The sequence below is a fragment of the Lactuca sativa genome, chromosome 7 (genome assembly GCF_002870075.4).
Source record: "Lactuca sativa cultivar Salinas chromosome 7, Lsat_Salinas_v11, whole genome shotgun sequence".
NCBI lineage: Eukaryota > Viridiplantae > Streptophyta > Magnoliopsida > Asterales > Asteraceae > Lactuca > Lactuca sativa.
The window spans coordinates 92,462,392-92,486,949 of record NC_056629.2 but is presented as its reverse complement, the minus strand read 5'-3'; the positions used below and the strand labels follow the sequence as shown (position 1 = coordinate 92,486,949).

General features: G+C 37.5%; 1 protein-coding gene across 1 annotated transcript; it reads left to right on the top strand.

Moving 5' to 3' along the window:
- The first annotated feature begins 13,583 nt into the window (after positions 1 to 13,583).
- LOC111883719 (uncharacterized) lies at positions 13,584 to 19,758 on the top strand. The gene is made up of 4 exons (XM_023880042.1): positions 13,584 to 14,520; positions 18,979 to 19,128; positions 19,232 to 19,335; positions 19,495 to 19,758. Exons 1-4 carry the CDS (start codon positions 13,584 to 13,586, stop codon positions 19,756 to 19,758), a joined length of 1,455 nt encoding a protein of 484 aa, XP_023735810.1.
- Positions 19,759 to 24,558: the final 4,800 nt, after the last annotated feature.

Genomic DNA, 24,558 nt, shown 5'->3' with positions numbered 1-24,558 from the left:
GTAACTACTAAAACTAATATCATCCTTCAGCCCTATGCTCCGAGCATGCTGGAGATGCTTAGCCCAAGTCAGTCCCTTCGTGAGGGGATTTTTCTGGGTTCTCATCCGATGATACCCTCTTTGCACGAGGATTCCTTCTTCTATTCGATGTCTGATGAAGTGATATTTTCTGTCAATGTGTCTGGATCTCCCATGATCTCTTGGTTCCTTGGCTAAGGCAACTGCACTATTGCTGTCACAGAAAATCTTCATTGGCTCCTTTATAGCTGGTACAACTCCAAGGTCTCCGATGAAGTTCTTTAGCCATATAGCCTCCTTTGCTACCTCGCTTTCTGCTATATACTCTGATTCACACGTGGAATCAGCCACTGTATCCTGCTTGGAACTTTTCCAAGTAATTGCCCCTCCGTTTAGGGTAAAGACCCAACCCGACTGAGAGCAGAAATTATCCTTGTCAGTTTGAAAGCTAGCATCACTGTACCCTACAACTCTCAAGTCATCACTCCCACCGAGGGTAAGGACCTAGTCCTTAGTCCTCTGTAGGTACTTGATGATATTCTTTACCGCAGTCCAGTGTGCCTTGCCAGGGTTCCCCTGATACCTGTTAACCATGCTCAACGCAAAGGCTATATCAAGTCGAGTACACGTCATAGCATACATGATCGATCCTACAGCTGAAGCATAAGGTATTCGACTCATTTTTGCTATCTCAGCCTTTGTACTACGGCTTTGTGTCTTACTCAATTTGGCGTTACTCTGGATGGGTAACTCACCTTTCTTGGAGTTATGTATGTTGAATCTTTTCAACACTTTGTCCACATAGGTGCTTTGACTAAGTCCATTTAGTCTTTTACTCCTATTTCTCAAAGTCCTTATCCCTAAGATCTAGGCAGCTTCACAAAGGTCCTTCATAGAGAAACACTTCCCAAGCCAGGACTTTACTTCCTGCAGGGTTAGGATGTCATTTCCTATGAGTAGTATGTCATCCACATACAGTACCAAAAAGCTGACTATTCTCCCACTAGCCTTGATATAGACACAAGATTCATCTTCACTCCTTGAAAAGCCAAATTCTTTGACTTTCTTATCAAAGCAAAGATTCCATCTGCGAGGTGCCTGTTTCAATCCATAAATGGATTTATCGAGCTTACACACTCTATTGGGGTACTTTGTACTGACAAAACCCTCTGGCTGAACCATATAGACATCTTCAGCCAACTTTCCATTAAGGAAAGCAGTTTTGACATCCGTTTGCCATATTTCATAGTCATGAAATGCAGCAATGGCTAACAAAACCCTAATAGACTTAATCTTGGTCACTGGTGAAAAGGTCTCATCATAATCAACTCCCGGAGTTCGAGAATAACCCTTTGCAACTAGTCTTTCCTGATAAGTGTGTACATTACCGTCCATGTTGGTCTTCTTCTTGAAGATCCATCTGCACCCAACTATCTTACGATCAGGTACATTGTTAACCAAGTTCCAAACTTGATTGTCATACATGGACTGTATCTCGCTACCCATAGCCTCTTTCCATTTAGCAACCTCAGGGCCTGCCATGGCTTCCGTGTAGCTGCTAGGCTCACCCAGGTTTACCAGTGTGTTATCACTAATAAGTGTCTCACCTTCTGTAGTAATATGGAAACCATAATAATGCTCAGGTGCGTACCTAACTCTGGTGGAACAGCTCAGAGGTATAGATTCTTCAGTCGGCTCCACAGGAGTTTCCTCCTCAGGTCGAGGGCTAGGGTTTGAGGTTCCTTCACCACTTGACTCTTGAATTTCCTTAAGGTCAATTTGCCTCCCACTGTCTCCAAGACTCATGAATTTTCTCTCGTAAAAAAATCCTCTTCTTGCTACAAAGACCACATTATCACTGGGTCAGTAGAAGATATAGCCAAAGGATTTCTGAGGATAGCCGAAGAAAATACACCTTTCGCTTCGAGGTTCGAGCTTATCATGAGTCTCGCGTCTCACGAAAGCCTCGTAACCCCAAATCTTGATGTGGTCTAGACTGGGAACTTTTCCATTCCACATCTCGTGAGGTGTTTTGGCAACCTTCTTTGTAGGGACTAGATTAAGGATATGGGCCGCAGTCTCTAAGGCATACGCCCAAAATGAGACTGGTAGCGTAGCTCGACTCATCATGGAACGAACCATGTCCAACAAGGTCCGATTGTGCCTCTCAGCTACACCATTCAACTGTGGTGTTGTAGGAGGTGTCAGTTGTGAGATAATCCCACATTCCTTAAGATAGTCAAGGAACTCAATACTAAGATACTCACCACCACGATCGGATCGAAGCATCTTAATGTTCCTGCCCAACTGATTCTCCACTTCTTGCTTAAACTCTTTGAATTTCTCAAAGGTTTCTGACTTATGCTTGATTAATTAGACATATCCATATTTACTAAAATCATCTGTGAAAGTCACATAGAACCGATTAGCATCTCTTGTGGCGGTTCTGAAGGGACCATACACATCCGTGTGTATGAGGTCCAACAAACCTTCACCCCTAGCACAAGTGCCAGTAAAAGGTGACTTTGTCATTTTACCAAGCAAACAAGATTCACAACTATCATCTGACTTTAGGTCAAATGACTCCAAGACTCCATCTTTTTGGAGTTGGCCTATGCGTTTCTTGCTTACATGTCCAAGACGATAATGCCATAAAGATGCTTTATCTAAGCTAGTGGAAGAGTCAATACACAATACATTATTTCCTAGATTATCTACAACAGATACAATTTAATACATGCCATCACAAGTAATGCTTTAAAATAAAGAACATTATCAAAGAAAGCATCAATACTACCATTATTATTATCAAAACAAAAGGTAAAACCTTGTTTATTCAATGCATGAAAGGAAATAACATTTCTTGACATTTCTGGTGAATAATAACACTTATTCAAATCTAATGTAAACCCACTGTTTAGCACTAAGGAATAAACTCCTTTCTTGGTGACAGGTGAAGCTTTCCTGTTTCCCACGATCAAATTTATCTTTCCCTGCTCTACATTCTCACTTCTTCTTAGTCCCTGCAAATCACAACATATGTGAATACCACAACCTGTGTCAAGGACCCAAGACTTAGAATGAGGTGAGTTATTAGACAATATAGTGTATATACCTGCATGGTTGGATTTTACTTTCCCATCCTTCAAATCTTGCTGGTACTTTGGGCAGTTTCGCTTCCAATGTGACTTTTCATGGCAATAGAAGCATTCAACCTCATTAGGGTTAGCAGAAGGAGTGACAAAACCTTTCTTGTTTTTTCTTGAAGAGGATCCATCAAGGGTCTTACCCTTGGTAGCCTTAGAAGGGTTCTTTCTCTTCTTCCCTTTGCCATGCCCGATTGCCAAGACATTGGCTGCAGTTGGAGTAGGAGTAGGAGTAGTAACAACCGACTTATTCTGTAGACCACTTTCGGCGGTCTTCAAGATTCCTTGAAGTTTGCTGAGGGTGACTTCTTCCTTGTTCATGTGATATGTCATGCGGAATTGACCATAACACGATGGTAAGGAGTGCAAAATGATGTCTATTGCTAACTCCTCGGGGAAGTTCACATTCAGCTTCAGTAAACGGTCCACATACCTTTTCATTTTCTACATGTGGCCCGTGATGGGTTCACCATCCTTCATTCGGGTTGTTATCATGGAGGAGATTATTTCATATCGCTCTTGACGAGCACTTTGATGGTAGCGGTCCATCAAGTCCTGGTGCATCTCAAAAGGATAATAGTCCTCATAGGACTTTCGGAGCTCGGATGTCATGGTTGCCATCATGATGCATGCCAATTTTGTAGCATCTCGTTCATGTACCTCATATTCAGCAAACTCTTCAGGAGTAGCAGTTGGCTCGGGTACCTTTAGCTCCTTGTCGAGAACATATTCTTTGTTCTCATACCGAGTGACCATCCTGACGTTTCTGATCCAATCAGTAAAGTTGGATCCATCAAAGATGACTCTCCCACAAAGATTCATGAGAGAGAAGGAGCTAGTAGGGTTAGAGCAAAAAGCATTGTTATTGGAAGACATCTAAAAAGAATAGGGAATATGTTAGATTAGATTAGGGATAGGCCTTAATAAAACACCCAAATGTAGTATTAAGGCTAGGATCTAACATAATATTTTATAACTTAGAAGAGGGATGTCGTAATCTAAGCAATAAAATATTTGAAGGTAGGTGAATGACGATTCACCAATTTCCACCATGAAAAACGAAATATTTATTTAGGTTTTAATTGTTTTAGAAACTCCTAGATTCTTTGAGATACATTGAAATTTCTTCAATGGCATGTTTCAATCTCGAGTGTGCCCTTCAAGTTTTGTGACTGGGATGTCGAGGATCACAAAACAAGGTGTGAAGTAACCATGCAAATTACTTGGTACCCTTAATGTATTACCCCTCAATAGATGTGCCGGTTAACCACACACGCTCCATCGATAATATGATAAACATTAAGTCACCCTTTACCTATCTTTTTAAGTTCAAGTTAGTGTGCCGGTTAACCACACACGCTCCACAAACGACCTATACAAAGTGTAAAGTGTAATTTCATGGATTAGCACCTTATTCACATTTTCCTAAAATAACTAAGATTGGGAATTCAATAAAGTTTAGTTACTTTAGTATTATAGTTATACTTTTAATGAGAATTTATAAGTCCTTGTCCTACCTGTTCGGCTAACGACCCTCCACCGGTCAAGGAAGCGGTGGGTGAAAGTGGACACCCATTAAGTTGCCATTTTATAGGCAACAACCTTATACCCCCCCCCCCCCCTTTATAGACCGGCTTCGTGAATGAGGCGTACTAGCAGTAAGACGACTTGATCTTATACATATATATATATATATATATATATATATATATATATATATATATATATATATATATATATTATTAAATTATAATATTATAAAGTATAACTGTTGAATTTTAACTTTTAAAATTCTAAGGGTTGGAACTAAAGTTTTAATCATGACTTTACTTGTTCCAAAACTTGAGGGCAAGTTTTGTAAACTTTCAAAACTTTTTATTTCTTATAACTTATGAATTTAATTGAATATTAAAATGAAAACTCTTCATTTTTCTAACTCTTGTGTTCTTTTAATGGTTTTAATTCAAGCGTGACTCTTGGTTTTCCATAACTTGAGGACAAGTTATGGACTCCATTAAAACACATTATGATGAAGAATTAAACTACCAAGTAGGTTACAAACAATTCATCTGATCATCTAATCTTCATAAGTTCAAGAACATGATTATGAACATTTCAAGAATCATACATTACTCATAAAACTTGTAGTTTTTGATTATAGCCATTGTAAATGGATTAGCATAAACATTACACCATCTAAAACAAGTTTTATAACACCAAAACAGTTTAGTGTAATGTTTCTAGTCCATTTCCAGCAGCAAAAGTCGAAATTCTGCATTCTGAGGCTACTACTCGTCGAGTGCACAAACCTACTCGGCGAGTAGGATGAAGTTACACATGAACTCGGCGAGTCCCCCCATGGACTCGGCGAGTTCAGCAGGAAGACAATAAAAAAATCGACTTTTTCCAATATTTTTCATCAAGTATCAAACAAACAAGCCTTGTCTCTGATACCACTGATGGGTTTTGAGCATTCTAACACTCCTATGGAGTACATGCAACACTAGAAACCTTGGATCTATGTTTGACTAAGATACATGCAAATAATTAATTTTCCAAGGTTCTTATCCTATCTAGCATGGCATAGGGAACTTGAATAAAATAAAGCTGGTAGAATTACTTACCTTGTAGTTGTAGTTGATTGCTTGGAGTTTGAGAGCCTAGAACCAATAGTGTGGATGCCTCAAATGGAAATCACAAATAACCACAAACTTTGGAACCTTGATAGAATAGTCACAACTATCTTGAAATCGGCCCTCTTACTTTACTCACCACAACTAGTGTGATTTCAAGAACCAAAGCCTTCTTTATATAGTGTGGTGGATTAGGGTTACATCCATGTAAACCCTAATACCCATGTCTCTTCATTTCCATGAGATCCATGGGTTAAAGCTTCATAAAGTATCCATGGACTTTCCGAGCAAGCCAAGCCCATTCCAAATAAGGATTAGCCTACACTATATAAATATAAGAGCCCATATTTAATTAATAGTACTTTTGACCTCTAAATTAATCCTAGATTAAATATAGATCAATACTAATTAAATAATATGATTTTATATTAATATATTAGAACTTATAATATATTAATAAATCATAACTTATACTATTCTCAAAAGATTATCCATAAATTGTTCGGGTGAAGTGCAACCCAAATGGACCATGCCGGGTTGGGTCAAGTACATACCAAATATAGTTATGGACTTAGACACTATATCCAACAGAAGATACATCAGTAGTGATTGGATCAGGATCGGAAGGCTCAGGTATAATTTTTCAGTATATGGAGTAAAGGAATGAGGGATACGATTAATATTTTCTAGAAAAGAATATGGTGGAGCGGAAGTAGGTATCATGGATCTGAAGGGGAAATAGTTTCATCAAAGATAACATGTTTAGAGACTATGATTTTCTTAGTGTGAAGCTCAAGACATCGATACCCTTTATGATTGGAAGGATACCTGCGGAAAACGCATGGGGTGGAACGAGGTGAGAGCTTATGAGGAGTAACAATGTTAGGAAAACATAGATATCTAAAGATACGCAAATGTTTGTAAGTGGGGATTTTATTATAGAATTTGTGAAATGGAATGTCATTATTGAGAGTGATAGAGGAGAGAATATTTAGAATGTTTTCTTCCATATGTAATGCCTCGACCCAATATGTAGGAGGAAGGTGAGTATGAAGAAGGAGAGTACAGACAATGTTATTAATGGTGCATAACATCCATTATAATTTCCCCTTTTTTTGAGAGGTGTGGGGACATGAAGAGCCCATTTTAATACCGTTTTGATTACCAAGGTTATGAAATTTATGATGGTCAAACTCACCTCCGTTGTCACATAGAAAAAATTTAATGTTGGTGTTGAAGTGATTTTTAACGATCTCGAAAGTGAAGGAATTTAGAGAAAACTTCATATTTTGCACAAAATGGGTAAATCCTCACAAAATGAGGATAATTATCAATAAAGATGACATAGTATTTATACCACTAAATCTCATGACAAGAGATGTGCAAACATCAGTATGAACAATATGGAAGGGAAAATGTGAAACAAAAGTAGATAAAGTAAAAGGCGGCTTCACATGTTTGTCTAATTGACAAGGTTCACAAGTACTAGAAATTTCATTTGTAGAACAACAAATAAAACGATTATCAACTAGATGACTGAAAACATGATGAATGGGGTGACCAAGGTATTGGTGCCAAACAATCGGAGTGATGGATAGACAAACTTGACGAGTGGGAGTTGTGACAGGATAAAGATCGTCAGTTCTGTCACATCACATAAGAGTTTGTTTGGTTCATAAATCCTTCACAGAAAAACCATAGGGGTAAAATTCAATTGTGCATTTATTTTCAAGCTTAAATTGACAGATATAAATATGATTTTTAATGATTTGAGGAGTTATGAAAACATTTTTCAAGACCAAAGTGTGATATGGGTTAGGATGCAGAAGAGTAGAATGACCAACTTTACTTACAGGAATTGAGGATTCATCACCAACTAATACAGATGAAGAAAAATTACTCTTATTAGAAATATTTTTTAGTATACCTGAATCTACATGATGATGGACATTGCACCAGTGTCCATGTACCATCCTCTGTTGTCCGAGGCCAACATGAATGAAGTTTGGAATGCTCATGGAATGATAATGGGTTGTTGAGTAGAAGTTGACATTGAGGGAGTGATCCATGATGGTTGTTGGGCCTGCGATGGAGTAATCAAGGCATGTAGGTATGGGCTTGGGGTAGTAGCTGGGACAAAAAGCTGAAATGGTTGAAGACTCGCTGGAATAGACCCATTAGAGGGTTGTTGGGCTGCTGCATGTTGTTGGAATCCAACTTAAGGAGCAGGAAGCAAGCCTGTGTGTTGTGGGCTCGATAGAGGATACCAATAGAACCCCCACCCATTGGGAACTGACGACTGTTGTCGTTAGTGACGTTGCCCACCTTCAAATCAGCCACTGCCATTTTTGGAACCCGACCATCGTGACCATTCCCGCCTCAACTACGTACCCACCATGAAAAAAAGTATTGGATTCTTGGGTCATAGTCTCAGTAACACGGAATTACTTGTGAAGAAGAGTGATTCGAATGATGTGAGATCGGCTGTTGTTGTTGATCTTAGAGCATTTGGTGTTCTTCTACAACAAACATGGAATGAGTTTCCATGAATGTTGGTAAAGGTTTGTAGTGTCTGATGGTGGTAGAAATAGAATGAAACTTGGGATACAATCCACTGAGTGTGAAGGCCAAGCTTCTTTTTCGGGACATGATTATCTTGATTGTCATGAATATTCGCAAGAGACTTGATGTGGGTGTAGTAGTCAGTGATAGAAGAGTCACCAATGGAGATATTTTGTATTTCATTATCAAGTTGAATTGATTTTAAGTCTTTGTTATCTCAAAACAATTGTTCAAGATTGTGTTAAATGCTAGATATAGTGGTTTTCTTCTTCAAAATAAAGTGCACTAGAGGTTGAGATAGTGTGCTGTAAATCCATGATTTCACAATGGAATCCAACCGAGTCGATTGTTTAGAAGGAGTAGGAGATTTTTTGGTTGGCGGTTGAAGATGATCTGCAACACCATAGCCAATGAAATGAGTTTAAAATAGTTCATGCCATATGTCGTAGTTCATACGACCAAGACCAAGAACAAGAGGGACGACATTCTTGATGTTAATCATGGTTGTGGGTTTGTCGGCAACTGTGGATGATGATGGTGTGTCATTCATGGTTTTCATGAGAAATAAGGAAGACTGGAAGACCAAATAAGGAAGAAAAAACTAAACGAAGGCAGGAAAAGTAGAAGGATCGGCTAGGGTTGATAGTGAGAAGAAGTAGGAGGGATCTCTGATACCATGTGGTAATATTAATTTCCCTTGAAAGATTTCATTCACTAATAATGAGTATATATATATATATATATATATATATATATATATATATATATATATATATAATGATTTGGGTCTATCCTATATGAGGTCACATGTGGGCTGAAGACTATACACAAATAATAATAATAATAATAATAATATGCTAACAATACATATAGGTAAACAACAAATATAAAAAAGAGCACTCAAACTAAAAACCATGCCATTCCCACAAAATCGTGCATCAGGGCCGACCTTATTGCTTTGTTAGTAAAGATAGGGCTTAGGGCCCCCAATTGTAAGGGGTCCCGTTTATTTTTGATCCAAGGTTAGTAGTTTCCCAAAAATTAGGCATAATTGACTAATTGTTGATCGATTCTTCAATCAAGCGACGATACGGCATAATAATTCATTCTTTTTTCCAATCTCGTTCTCGAATACATGCCCTTCTCCAATCGATTCTTCTACTCTTCTGTTGTGTTGTTGTCTCGCTGAATCGCTGCAAGCTGCGCCTGCTGTTCTTTAATCTTTAGACTTCAATTCTTCTTCCTTCTTCATTCTTGATTTCTCCTGATTTGATGATCTATTGCTGCTGCTAATGTTATTCTGCTGCTAATGCTATTCTATTGTGGTGATTGAATGATTGAAAAGGGTAAGTTGGTAATATGCTTTGTATCTGCACTTTTTTTTTTTTTGATTTTTGTATCATCTCATCATCTGTCATTATCTAACTGTGGGTAATAACCAATTAATTAGGTTGAGCCAATTGTGAGCAACTGAGCAACTATTATATACTTTTGAAATCTTGTCATTTACTTTATAATACTTGTGTTGGAATCTGTTGAGCTTTCCATATGATTTCAATGATGATTTTTGTATTAAGTAATCTTGATTTCAATTGTTTAAGTTATTGAGAATTTAGACAGATGAAAGCCCAAGTCTAAAAATTTTCATTGTGTTTTTATAATGGGTTTGGTAAATTAAATATTATAAAAGTAAAAATCCATGAAGAGTAAACTGGAAGAAGTGGTCCCAATCACAAGAAGTGGTCCCAATAATTCCAAATCACAGTGCAATTGTTTATAATTTTAATTTTTTATATTTATCTTTCATTTGCATTATTTCAAGCAAGTGGTGGTCCCAATCATTCCAAATTACATTTCAATTGTTTGTAATTTTAAATTTTTATATTTATATTTCATTTGCATTGTTTTAAAACAACTTTCAATTTCATGTGTTTGAAAAGTGTTTTAGAAAAAGAAAAACACGTCAACGATATAAAAATCTATAAAAGACTATTTACCCTCCATGTTTTTCTATATATTCTATTCAACCTTAACTGTGGATCTGTGCAGGAATGAACGTCCAATAACTTATTCCAGATTGGCAGATTCCATCATTTTTGAGCTTTCCATTATCTCAGTGACGGTATAATCCTAATCCATATTTTCTATAGTTATAGTTATTATTAATCAAATAGTTAATAATCATGTCAAAGAGAAAATACGAATCCGATGCCTCAAAAAGGAAACGAAAAATGCAAGAAGAAGCTTTTATAGATAAACAAAAAGGGTCGTTTTTAAAATATTTAACTACAAACAAAAATGTTGGTAATGAACAACAACAAACTAATGTTGATAATGAACAACAAGCTAATGTTGATAATAATGATCATGAACCAACTAATATTGATAGTGATAATGAAAAAACTAATATTGAAATTGATAACGAACAAACTAATAGTGAAAATGATAACAAACAAACTAATATTGAAATTGATAACGAACAAACTAATAGTGAAATTGATAACGAACAAACTAATAGTGAAAATGATAACGAACAAACTGATATTGAAATTGATAACGAACAAACTAATAGTGAAAATGATAACGAACAAAATAATATTGAAATTGATAACGAACAAACTGTAACACCATAAAAATTAGAACAATTTTTCACTTTTGAAAAAGACATTTTTAATTAAACAATTCGTTCGCAAAACGTCATAAGATCAAGTTTTCAAATCACAATGTGTCCCAAGATCAAAATACATCCAATTCCCATGTGTGTGTATGAATCAAGCCGACGCCTTCCCGCGGTGATCACTGGTACCTAAAACACATAACACTGAACACTGTAAGCATAAGCTTAGTGAGTTTCCCCAAAATACCACAATAATCACATAATAGCCACTCGAGGCTGTAAGTCTGTTGACCCTCTGGTCAATGTGTCTCAGTGGGGCCCTCCAGCCCCAACTCTCTGTGGGCCCTCTGGCCCTAGCTCTAGGGACCCGAAAGTCCCAACTCTGTAACTCTAAATCATGCATATCACATATCACAATAAATCACAACACATAATAACATGCAATCACACAGGCATATAACTCTATAATACTCTGTCTCTTAACTCTGTTACTACACTAGGTAAAGTATAGTGAGAAGACTCACCTCGGGTGTCTCGGTAAATATCTGTCTCGGAATAAATGTGATCTAGCCTCCGCCTAGTCGCACAAAGTAATAAACCCATAAATACAACTGAACTCAGCCCTAAAGGTCAACAAGGTCAACGATCAACTTTGACCGGACTCGGCGAGTGCACTAGGGTGACTCGGCAAGTCTATATGTGTCCAATGACTCCCTTGGATCCTCTCTTGACACGTCGAGTGTTTCCCTAGCTCGACGAGTTCCACCTGGCATGAATCGCGGGACCACCACGGCTCAACTCGCCGAGTCTCAAGAACAACTCGACGAGTTCAGGCTTGACTCTCCCTGAATCACTGAGTCGACCCCTCCACTCGGCAAGACCACTTGTTAAGTGGTTACGGGCAAACTTCGTGCTACTCGCCGAGTTTGTTCATCAGACTCGGCGAGTCCATGCCATGCATTAACTCAAACTCACTTCTGAGGTCAGAGCTGTTCCATACAATCATAGATCTGGCCTCCCCAGGCATGATAATTACGTAAAGTCCAAACCTTGGTGCTCAAACAACAACAATTTGCTCATAAATGATGTTTTAGCCCCATATCGCACAACTCTAGGTCAATACTCTCATGAACCCTCATAAAGCTTAAGGAATAAAGCTTCTCTGGACCTCTATGGATCTCATCTCAAGACTCATCACAATAGGGACGAAATGGACATCAAATCTAACCAACAAAGGGGTCAAGAAGCCCTGAACCCCCATGTTCAACATAACAACAGAAAAAGGGAGCCAAATATACCTCCAAGATGATGCTCTGAGCTCCAAAATCGAAAGATGTCCACCTCCCTTGCCTTCTCTTAGCTAGAATCTCCTTTGCCTTGCCAAAAAAAAGCTTTAAGGGTCAACAATGGCATCTTCTCTCTCCCAAAACGCTCAAATCTCTTTAGGGTTTCTCTCTAGGGGTTGGTGGCCGCAAATGACGGCCATAAGCCCCTTTAAATAGGTCTCAAACCCTAGAAATTAGGGTTTCATTAAACAGCGTGGACTCGCCGAGTCCAGACGCGAACCCGCGCCCAAAACCACGATCCTACTCGGCGAGTTTGGACTCCAACTCGCCGAGTCTCCTCACAATTCACCCAAAAATACAAGAATAAATAATACCTGGAAATCTGGGGTGTTACACAAACTAATAGGGAAAATGATAACACGCCTTTAAACATATATGATCCAAGTAGATGGATTAATATTAGTACTAATTTAAGAGATTTAATCATGGAAAAAGGTCCTATTAAGATTTATGATTTTAAATTTCCAAAAGATCAACATTTAAGAAGCTTTAGTACATCTCTTTACATGCAAAAAATACCAAATGGAGAAAAATACGAACGAACATGGTTAGTTTATTCCATAGATGTAGATAGAGTTTTTTGTTTTTGTTGTAAATTATTTAATGTGAATACACCTATATGTTCATTAGCATATAAAGGTAATAATGATTGGAACAATATTTCTAGTATATTAAAAAGACACAAAGCAAGTAACAGACACATTCTTCATATGAGGTCATGGATTGACTTAGAAACTAGATTAGCAAATAATAAAACAATTGACAAGCAAATCCAAGAACAAATAAATAAAGAAAAAGAACACTGGAAAAATGTATTAATAAGAATCATTACTGTAGTAAAAACATTAGAAAAAAATAATTTAGCATTTCGTGGAACAAATGAAAAGATTTATGAAGAAAATAATGGTAATTTTTTAACTATAATTGAAATGATTGCAAAATGAACTTATTAGTTTATTAGGAGAAGAACATAATAGGAGAATTAATGACAAAGAAATTCATAATCATTATGAGAATTAATGACAAAGAAATTCATAATCATATTGTGTCCAAGATAATGATTGCAAAATGATTGCAAGAACATAATAGGAGAATTAATGACAAAGAAATTCATAATCATTATCTTGGACACAATATGCAAAATGAACTTATTAGTTTATTAGGAGAAGAAGTTAAAAGTAAAATAATTAAAAAGGTAAAAGAGGCTAAATACTTTTCAATAATACTTGATTGTACTCCCGATACAAGTCATAAGGAACAAATGTCAATTGTCTTACGATGTTTAGATCTTTCAACAACTCCAATTGAAGTTAAGGAGTACTTTCTAGGATTTTTAATTGTAGATAATACAACCGGTAAAGGCTTATATGATGCAATAGTTGATGAAATTAAAAATATAGGACTAGATATAAATGATGTTAGGGGTCAAGGCTATGACAATGGATCAAATATGAAAGGAAAACATCAAGGTGTACAAAAAAGATTATTAGATATTAACCCTAGAGCATTCTACACTCTGTGTGGTTGTCATAGTTTAAATTTAGTAATTTGTGATATGGCTAATTCGTATGATAAAGCTAGTGAATTTTTTGGAGTTATACAACGTATATATTCGATATTTGATTCATCAACTCAAAGGTGGAAAATATTACAAGATAATATATCAAACCTAACACTTAAATCAGTATCGCAAACTCGTTGGGAAAATAGGGTAGAAAGTGTAAAAGCAATTAGATTTCAAGCACCAAAATTAAGAAAAGCACTTTTACAATTATCCAAAAGTTGTGGAGATCCAAAAATTAAAAGTGAAGCTAAATGTTTAGCTACATATGAACTTGAAAACTATCAATTTTTATTAGGAATGATTATTTGGTATGGTGTTTTGTTTGGTGTTAACACTGTTAGTAAAAGCTTGCAAACAAATGATATGTGTATCGATAATGCTATAGATCAACTAAATGGACTTGTGTGTTTCTTGGAAGAATATAGAGAAAACGGATTTGAAAAGGCTTTAGATTATGCAAAAGAATTGGCTTTAGAAATGAACGTAAAACCTGAATTTCATGAAAAACGTATTATTCAAAGAATTAGACGATATGATGAAAATGTTGCTAATGAAACTATTAAAACTCATGTTCAGTTATTTAAAACTGATTACTTTTTATATGTAGTAGATAAAGTCATTACTTCACTTAAAAGTAGATTTGTGCAATTTAACGAGTTCAAAAATATTTTTGGTTTTCTATTTAGTATAGAAAAATTAAAATCATTTGATGAAAATACTTTAAAAGAACATTGTTTAAATCTTGAAAAATGTTTAAAGCATGATGATAGCTTAGATATTGATGGTTTAGATTTATTTCATGAACTAAAACTTTTAAGACATATTGTACATTTAGAACGTGATACAATTATTAATATACTTAATTACATTAAAAAGTTTAGTTCTTTTCCAAATGTATATGTTGCCTATAGGATTATGTTAACTATTTCTGTAACCGTTGCCTCTGCAGAAAGAAGTTTTTCTAAATTAAAACTATTGAAAAATTATTTAAGATCTATAATGTCACAAGAAAGATTAAATGGTTTAGCTATTTTGTCAATTGAAAAACATTTAGTAAAAGAAATTGATTATGAAAATTTTATTAAAGAATTTGCATCTAAAAAGGCTAGAAAAATTAACTTTATGTCATAAAATATATTCACAAAAAACATATACATAAAAAAAAAATTTAACTCCGCCATTTGTAAACATTTTAGTTTATTAGTGCCGGTCCCAAGCCCGGATAAAGGAGAAGGGTTTATAACATTAACTATAGTAATGTCAAAGGACCCCAAATTTTTGACCGCTTAGAGCCCCAAACTGATTGAGCCGGCCCTATCGTGCATCAATCATTCTAATTCAATAAAAGATTTTTGTTCTTTGATATTGTAATTAATATAAGTGATAACATATGACAAGCTTGCCACGTCGATAACAGACTTGTTAGATCTCATAGAAAGGACACGGCATACAGCCATTTGTTGAAGGACATCTCTAAATGCACAAGTTCTTTACACAGTTTCATCATCTCATGTTACACCGATTTAACTTTCTCTAGCACTTTCTGAAAGTATTCATTATGATCCACAAACTTGTCAATGTCGTTGTTGATTACATATTTTATACTTGTTTTGTTGTATAAATCAATTCTAAAATACTAATAACATGTGATTTTTGTTAGTGATTTTTCCTATTAGATACTTTATGGGAAGACGGAAAACCGATTTATAGAAGTCATTGATATTGTGCTTGGTGTTAGTGTATCCCACATCGGTGTGACACGTCCGTCATATAATTGTCTATATATGTTGGTGTCTGTAACGTCCGTAGATCCGGGCTAGTCAATTTAGAGATAATAGGGGTCGAAAACGAATTTTGGACAAAAGATTATCTAGAATAAATAATCTTAACCAAGTTGTAGAATATGTCTCAAGGGTTCCGTACATATAAAAAATGCCGAAATCCGAGTTATAACGAAGAAGTTATGGCTCGTCGAACTTTTTCGGTAAAACCGGTACGGCACCGGGAGACGTAAATAGTGAATTTAAGATAGAGGACTTTTAGCCTTAGTGATCAAAACAAAAGTTGTAGTATACATTAAACCGAGAACATACAAAAAAAAGAATGCCCAAATCTGACTTCGTATGCGGAAGTTATAAGTTTTCTAAGATTTAGCATATCAGTGCACGACCCGAAACTCGAATTTTAGTTCGAGCGGTTTTTCGCTTACGCATCCTTAATGCGAGTTGAAGATCTCATTAATAAGAACTCAACGGTAAAAAGATAGACGAAAACGGAGTCCGTATGAAGGAGTTACGAATTCTCTGCGGTCATTTAACAGTCTAATCTCCTCCTACTGTTAAATTTAAGATCGGTCAAGAACTAGCCGACGGAGTCTAAATGAAAGTTGTAGATCTTGTTTTTACCTACGCATGGAAAAAAAGAACTTCGAAAAAGGAGTTCATATGCGAAAGTTATGAATTTTTGAAAATCGGTTGATTTCTACTCTATGTGCGTTGCCACGTGTTAGCACCAGGCGAAGCCTTGGAGCCTACGCAACACCACGACGTGGTGAGGTCCACCACGACGTGGTGACGCTCCAGGAGCACTATAAATAGAGGTGTCGGGGCAACCCTCAACCTCACACCTTCACCCTTTCTTTCTTTCTCTAGAAACTCTCTCTAAACCTCCCAAAAAGCCTAGGGAACCACCTAGCACGAGGCGGAAGCCTTGGAGCGCCTGACAGCTCCGAAAAGAAGAGCCTTCGGCTTAGAAACTCTGCTCCGGCGGATCCCGGTTTCCAAGGAAATCCGCTGTAAGTGAGCTATACCTACCCTACCTCTAGTATAGCTTATGTTTTAATATAGTATCGTTATTAGGAACTTATAATAATAGTTAGAATATTAATTAGTCGTGGTTAACGTCAGACTAAACCCTAGTGGTTTTTATACTAGGTTTTGTCGAGGGAAAAATTGTTTTGAGATAACGAAGCGTTGTCCGAGTACAGAGTCACCACCTAATCAGGTGAGTGCATAGTCTCTTTCATCATACACATAGATATGAAGCATTTTAATATAAATTACATGCTATGTGTGCATATTGTCTGAATACTTGCTGTCTATGTTGGGTGAAATATTTTTATACATGTTTTAAATGATTTAAACTGTATATGTATTTTATATCTACAAAATGTGTTGGGTAAAACATGGGAAAATGAAATAGTTGTTGTGTGTTAACACGATGAAAGACATCAATGTTGATAGTGATCCAGTCATCTAGTGGAGTATAGATGATGACCACGGATGATACTAGACAGTCCAGTGGAACGCTAGCAGGCTCATAATCTGTAGGTGTTTTTGAACTAGGTCCTCATTAGGTATTTTTGAACTGAGTGTGTTCACTAGGTATTTTTGAACTAAGTGTGTTCACTATATATTTTTGAACTAGTTGTGTTAACTAGGTATTTGAACTGTGTGTGTTCACTAGGTATTTTTGAACTAAGTGTGTTCACTAGTTATTTTTGAACTAAGTGTTTACCAGATGTTTTGGACTACGTGTTCACCTGTTGTAATCTATAAACCTTGGTAATGATGGACTTTGTACCTATTCCTTACGATAATCCTTAGGAATAAATGAACGAGGAATAGCTGATTCTTAGGGTAAATCCCTAAGAGTAAAGAAGATAATGGAGATGGTAATTGGGTTGATTAATTGTTTGAAGATTAAACATAATTATATTATTGTGGGTTGAAAACCCTATGTACTCACCAGGTTTCCCAACCTGACCCACTCAGTTTATTTATATCACAGGTGTTGATATGAAGTCACATTACACTGAGAGATTAAAGGAGATATAAATCACTAGTGAGAATAAATGTAAGTTCTGTTTATGCTTATGTTTCTGTATTGACGATGACATCCCAAATGTTTTAAAATGAATACAAATACGTTTCTTCGGAAATGCTTTGATAACGTATTTATCATATTTTACCGGGAACAAACTCCGCAACATTTTTATTAAAAAAGGTACTCTGATTTTTTTTTAAAGCATAAACAAAATCGGTCTTTTCTGGCCGCGAAAATGGGGATTTCACAGAGTCTCTCTTCTCTCTACAAGGCTATTTTATAGAGTTAACTTGGGGCTCCAAATATATTTACATGGTATCAGAGCCAACTTCCTGCATCCCTATGGCTCAATACATCCCTGTTATCCTCAACGAGCCTCCGAATATGAGGGGGTGTGTTAGTGTATCTCACATCAGTGCGAAACAGTCTTATAAGTGACTATATGTTGGAGTCTCCTGTCTCTCAAAAATGGCTCTTTTGGGATATTTTTAAGAGTTAATATAGGGTTCCACATATATTTACACTTGGACATTTACTATAATTGTAACATAATAAATTAAAGCTATATTTGATATAAAGAAACATGTCTACCAACACACTAATAAATAGGATTTAATGAACGATATGTTTTTTATATTTTAGCATTCATCAAACTTTGTAAACTCACAACGGCTTCATCATCATCCTCACATCCAAGCACAACAACAACAACAGTAAAGGGACACCTACTCCAAAAAAGCTTGAAGAAATTGCTAAATGTGTCGAGACTAGTATCACACATGAGAAATACATGACGTGAGCTTTATAATTTGAAAATAAATACATGCGTGAATTTGAAGAAGAAAGAAAAACAAATAAATATTTGGAATAACAAAACTCGTTAGTTTTGGAAACCCTAAATCCTCATTAAATTTCAAATTTCATGGCTTGCCTCCAAAGCAACCCATGACGGCCAACCCTAAGAGAAACCCTAATCTGATTTATTATAAATAAATGAATCTTCTCTTTGAGAAGAGATACACATGAAAATTATTAGCTCTCTTCTTATTTAGACGAACATAGAATCCTTCTAGCAATTTGGCTAATAATTTCTGGGCCTAGAATCGTAAGTGTCCTGTTGGATTATCCTAGGCTGAATTTCTTGCAACCCAGGCATAGGGTAGAAATATCAGTTCAGAAAGTGTTCACACGATCCAAGGGGTATTCAGATCTCGAACATAAACCCTAATTCCTAAAAGAATTGAACATATATTTCCTGTTTCTGTAGATGGGAGACTCAATCTGCGAGATGACCATGAATTTTGCAAAGCCGGAGAAGTTAGAAGGCGTCGATTTCAGGCGTTGGAAGAAGAAGATGCACTTCATGATGACTACTCTGAAGGCAACATACGTGCTGACTACTCCAAGACCACCGTAGGTTGAGGAAGGTGCTACTGAGACAGTTGAAGTGATAAAGACGAGACAGAAGTGGGACAATGATTAATACGTCTGCAAAATTCACATTCTGAATGGTTTGTCAGATGCTCTATTAGATATCCATAGTGAAGCCTTGTATGCTAAGGATTTATGGGACACGCTTGAATTGAAATACATCACTGAGGACGCTTCTAGCAAGAATTTCCTGGTCAGTGATTTTAATAATTTTACGATGGACGATTCAAGGTTTGTCACTAAAACATACAATAAACTCATTGGCATATATGGTCAGTTTAAACTGCACCGTATGAATATGGATCCATCCATTGTTGTGTCAAGCATCATTGACAAAATTCCTCCATCCTAGAAAGAATTCAAACATAACTTAAAACATCAAAAGGAGGAACTGTCTTTGGTTCAACTTGCTATTCATATTCGTATTGAAGAATCTCCTCGTGCGAAGGAAAATGAAAAATCTGATAAACGCAAAAGGAAAGTTAAATTTGGACAACCCTCGGTTTACATGCTTGAAAACAAACCAAGAAATCAGAACCACAAAGGACATGGCAAACGTAAGCTGGAACATGTCCCAAGCCACTTTAACAAAAAGAAAAAGGATTTGGTTTGTTAGAGCTACAATCAAGTTGGGCATTGCAAGCGTGATTGTTGTGTGAACTTAGGCAACAATGGTACTGGAAATAGAGGAGCCAATGGAAAGGTGAATGGGTCTGCGGCCCAAGTTAAAGGAGGTCGGTTTTTGACTAACTTTGATAATTCTAATCAGAAGTATGTTTACTATGTTTCATTCATTCCTGAATCATTGTATGTACATGTAAAGTCCATAAAATAAGACCCAAAATTTTCATTTTTAAATTAGTAAAACCAGTATTCCGTAAACATCCTCATAAAAATCTAGATGAAACAAATGTATCAATCATCACATCATATCAGAGTAAATCAAGAAAATGCGGAACGAGGTGTTGTGTGCTCTGCAATGATCCCGAGCCCTTCCCTTTGCAACTGGAAGTACCTGAAACATAAACTAAAAATAGTAAGTACAAAGTTTAGTGAGTTCCCCAAAATACCACATACCATACATAATAACACATATTGGACCCCGCCCAAAGAGTGTAACAGTGCCCACGCACACTCGCATAATGGGCCCCGCCCAAAGAGTATAATGGGCCCTGCCTAAACTCGCACAACGGGCCCCGCCCAAAGAATGATAACGGGCCCCGTCCAAACTCGCATAATGGGACCCGCCCACATATAAATCATATAAGCATAACTGATCATAGCATACATAATAACCATCGGGCCCCACCCCGTAAGCATACAAGCATATAAGCATACAAGAGTTACACAACCATCTAGTATCCTAGCATAACAAATCCAGGGACGCCATTGTTGCCTTTGAGCCACTAAACACAGTGAGGAAACTCACCTCGAACTGTTGAATCACACGAATAAATCTTTGGTTGCTGGTATGACAAATCCCCGAGCTATCAATACCAAATTACATCCAATTAATAATTGGATTCCAATTCGTAACCATCAGTACAAAATTAGGGTAAAAAGACCATTTTACCCCTTACCTATTTTGGTCCAAGACTAAGGCTCAAGCCTACATTCCAAAAGGCCCAATTACCAAAATAATCATCCAAGGCCCAATAATGGGCTAATTTTCCAAATTGGGCCAATCCCCTTTCATGGGCCTTAATCTAAGGTCCAAAAATATTCCTAGGCTAAACACTTGAATTCTGATGGCCCACAAGGCCTAAGGCAACCAAAATCCAACATAGCCCATTACTGAGAGCCCACAACTCCGAAGCCCAAACTGGCTGAGTACACGGTGCGTACTCAGCACGTACGCGTAGCTTACTTGCTTTAGGGCTTGTATACTAAGTGTACCTGCTTGTATACCCAAAGTACTCCACCTTTCAGCCACCTTTCATTTCCAACTCTAAATACATTAAGACTTCACTTCAAAACTTAGATCTGACTTTCTTAAGATGGTTTATCATGTAAAGTTGCTAACATTACGTACATGCATGGCTTAATGAAGCTCTTAAATCTCAAAAGGACTTAATAGATGACTTAATGCATGCATGAGACCATAAACACCATAATGTTTGCACCTTTAAGCTTAAGAAACTCATAATATGCCTAGATCTAAAAGAATAAGCCCCACAAATGACTTAACACATCAAACTAACCCAAAATGGACCAAAAGCATAAAAACCATGACATGAAGATATCTAAACATACAAGGATAAATGTTGGGACTTTATACCTCTAAAGTCACCAAAAGATGTAGCTAAATCTTGATCTTTAAGCTTCCCTCCTATGAATGAGTCCACCAACTTCTTCTTTCACTTTCAGGAGCATAAACCAACAAAATCAAGACCATGGCTCAAGGATACTCAAAAAGGCTATTAGGGTTCGATATTAGGGTTTTAAGGCAATGGAGGCCATCCCTAGGGACTTAAGGACCTTATATAGGGTGCAACACCCTAAAATTAGGGTTTTCTTATCTACTTGTATGCCATGCATAACCCTTTTACGCCGAACGTATGAGGCTTCAAAACCATGATCAACTCCTCCTTAGTATGTTAAGCGAACTGTGTGGTGTGCCCCGCATTCTAGCTTCTCAGCTAGTACACTAAGCATACCATGTGGTACGCCCCGCGTACTAACTCCGAGGACCAATAATGCAAAATATAAATATGAAGGGAAAAAAAGGAACATACTCAATAAAGCGTTACAATTTCCCCCCACTTGAATCTGACTTCGTCCTTGAAATCCGCGACCCCAAATAACTTTGGATAGTGCTCCCTTATCTCATCTTCGGGCTCCCAAGTCCACTTCGATCCCTTGCGGTGCTGCCATTGCACCTTCACTAACTCGACAACCTTGTTCCTGAAGGTTTTCGTCTTCTGATCAAGGATCACCACTGGTCTCTCAATATAATTAAGGTGGTCATCCACCTGAATATCCTCTAATGGTACCACTGTGGAATCATCCACTAAGCACTTTCGCAACTGAGAGATATGGAACTAGCTATGAATCTAACCGAGCTCATCTGGACGATCCAAGCGATAAGCAATCCGACCCACCCGAGCTAAACCTTGAAAGGACTAATATACCAGGGGCACAACTTTCCCGCTTCCAGAACCGGATGAAACCTTTCCAAGGAGACACATTCAGGGGAACCATGTCCCCCACCTGGAACTCTAAATCCCATCGGCGCATGTCGGCATAACTCTTTTTCCAACTCTGAGATGTCTGGAGCCTACTTCGAACCTGCTAAATCAACTCAGTGGTCTTGAGTACTACCTCATAACTCCCTATAACTTGCTGACCGACCTCACCCTAAAAAATTGGGGTCCTACATTTCCTCCTGTAGAGTATCTCCAAACGAGGTCGATCAATTCTGGCATGATAATTGTTGTTATATGAAAATTCTGCTAACGGAAGATACATATCCCAAATCCCAACGAAATCGAGAACACATGCCCGCAACATATCCTCTAGGGTCTGAATGGTCCGTTCACTCTGACCATTGGTCTGCGGATGGAATGTAGTGCTGAAATGGAGATGAGTGCCCAAATCATCATGGAACCTCTTCCAAAAGCAGGAAATAAATCAGAGATATCTGCTAGAAACCGCTGATATCGGCAGCCAATGACGTGCCACGACCTACTTGATATAAATCTCAACCAACTTATTTGCAAAAATACTCTCTCAAATTAGGATGAAATGCGTGCTCTTGGTCAAACGATCCACGATGACCTAAATCGAACCCACTCCGCGTTCAATTCGGGGTAACTTCGTAATGAAATCTATAGTTATTTCCTCCCATTTCCATACAGGAACCTCCAACGGTTGCATCTTGTTGTGAGGTCTCTGATGCCCAGCCTTCACTTTCCTACAAATAAAGAACCGCTCCACATACCAAGCCATATCCCACTTCATGCAGGGCCACCAATAATCAAGACGTAGATCCCTATACATCTTCATCTCCATGGGATGAATGGAGAACCTATATTTGTGTGCTTCCTTCATCAAAACCTGATGCAAATCGCCCCAATACAGAACCCAAACCTTCCGATGCATAGTCAAGAACCCATGGCTATTATAAATCATGGAATCCACCTGACCCACAATACGCTCACTCTTTCGGTGCTCTTCCTTCATAGCCTGAACTTGAGCCTCACGAATTCGCTCCAGCAACGAAGTGATCACAGTCATCCTCAAACATATGTCTCTGATCGGAGCAGCGACCGCCTTGTGGTTGAGAGCATTGGCCACCATATTGGCCTTCCCCGGGTGATAAAAGAACTCACAATCAAAATCCTTTACCACATCCAACCACCGACGTTGCCTCAGATTCAGATTCGGCTGATCCATTAAATACCTTAGGCTCTTGTGATCTGTATAAATAGTACAATAGACCCCATAGAGGTAATGCTACCAAATCTTGAGGGCAAAAAACAGAACTCACAACTCCAAATTATGTGTCGAATAATTCGGCTCATGAGGCTTCAACTACCTTGAAGTATAAGCGATCATGTGACCCCTGTACATGAATAATGTTCCCAAATATATGATTGACGCAGTACAATAAACCACAAAATCCTCGACACCCTCCGACAGGTTCATAATCGGTGCCTCGCACAACCGTTGTCTCAAGGTCTCAAAAGTTACATGTTGCTCAGGCCCCCAACAAAATGTAACCGTCTTTTTTGTCAATCAGGTCAATGGAACAACTATCTTGGAGAAGTCGTGGATGAATCTCCGATAATAACCCGCCAAACCAAGAAAACTACGAATATTAGATGCAGACCTCAGAACCTCCTACTAAATCATGACCTCGAATTTGGCCGGATCGACCAAAATACCATTCTGGTAGAGAAAGTGCCCCAGAAAATGCACCTCGCACAACCTGAACTCACACTCGAAGAACTTTTTGAAAAGTATCTCTTGCTCCTCAAAGTCTCCAACACTTCCCTCAAGTACTCCTTGTGCTGCTCCTGAGTCTTGGTATAAACCAAGATATCATCGATGAACACAATCACATATTGATTCAACATTGGTCTACATACGCAGTACATGAGATCCATGAATGTGGCTTGAACATTTATGAGCCCAAAAGGCATCACCATGAACTTGTAATGAGCAAAACGAGTTTAGAAAGTTGTCTTTTGCACATGCTCATCCCTAACTCTCATTTGATGGTAACCCAATCGCAAATCAATCTTGGAGAACCAAGATACACCCTGAAGCTGGTTAAAAAGATCATCAATCATCGGGATTGGATAATGGTTCTTAACTGTTACCTTATTCAACTCCTGGTAGTCAATGCACATATGATATAACCCATCCTTCTTCTTCACAAACAAGATTGGTGCTCCCCCAGGCGAACTGCTCA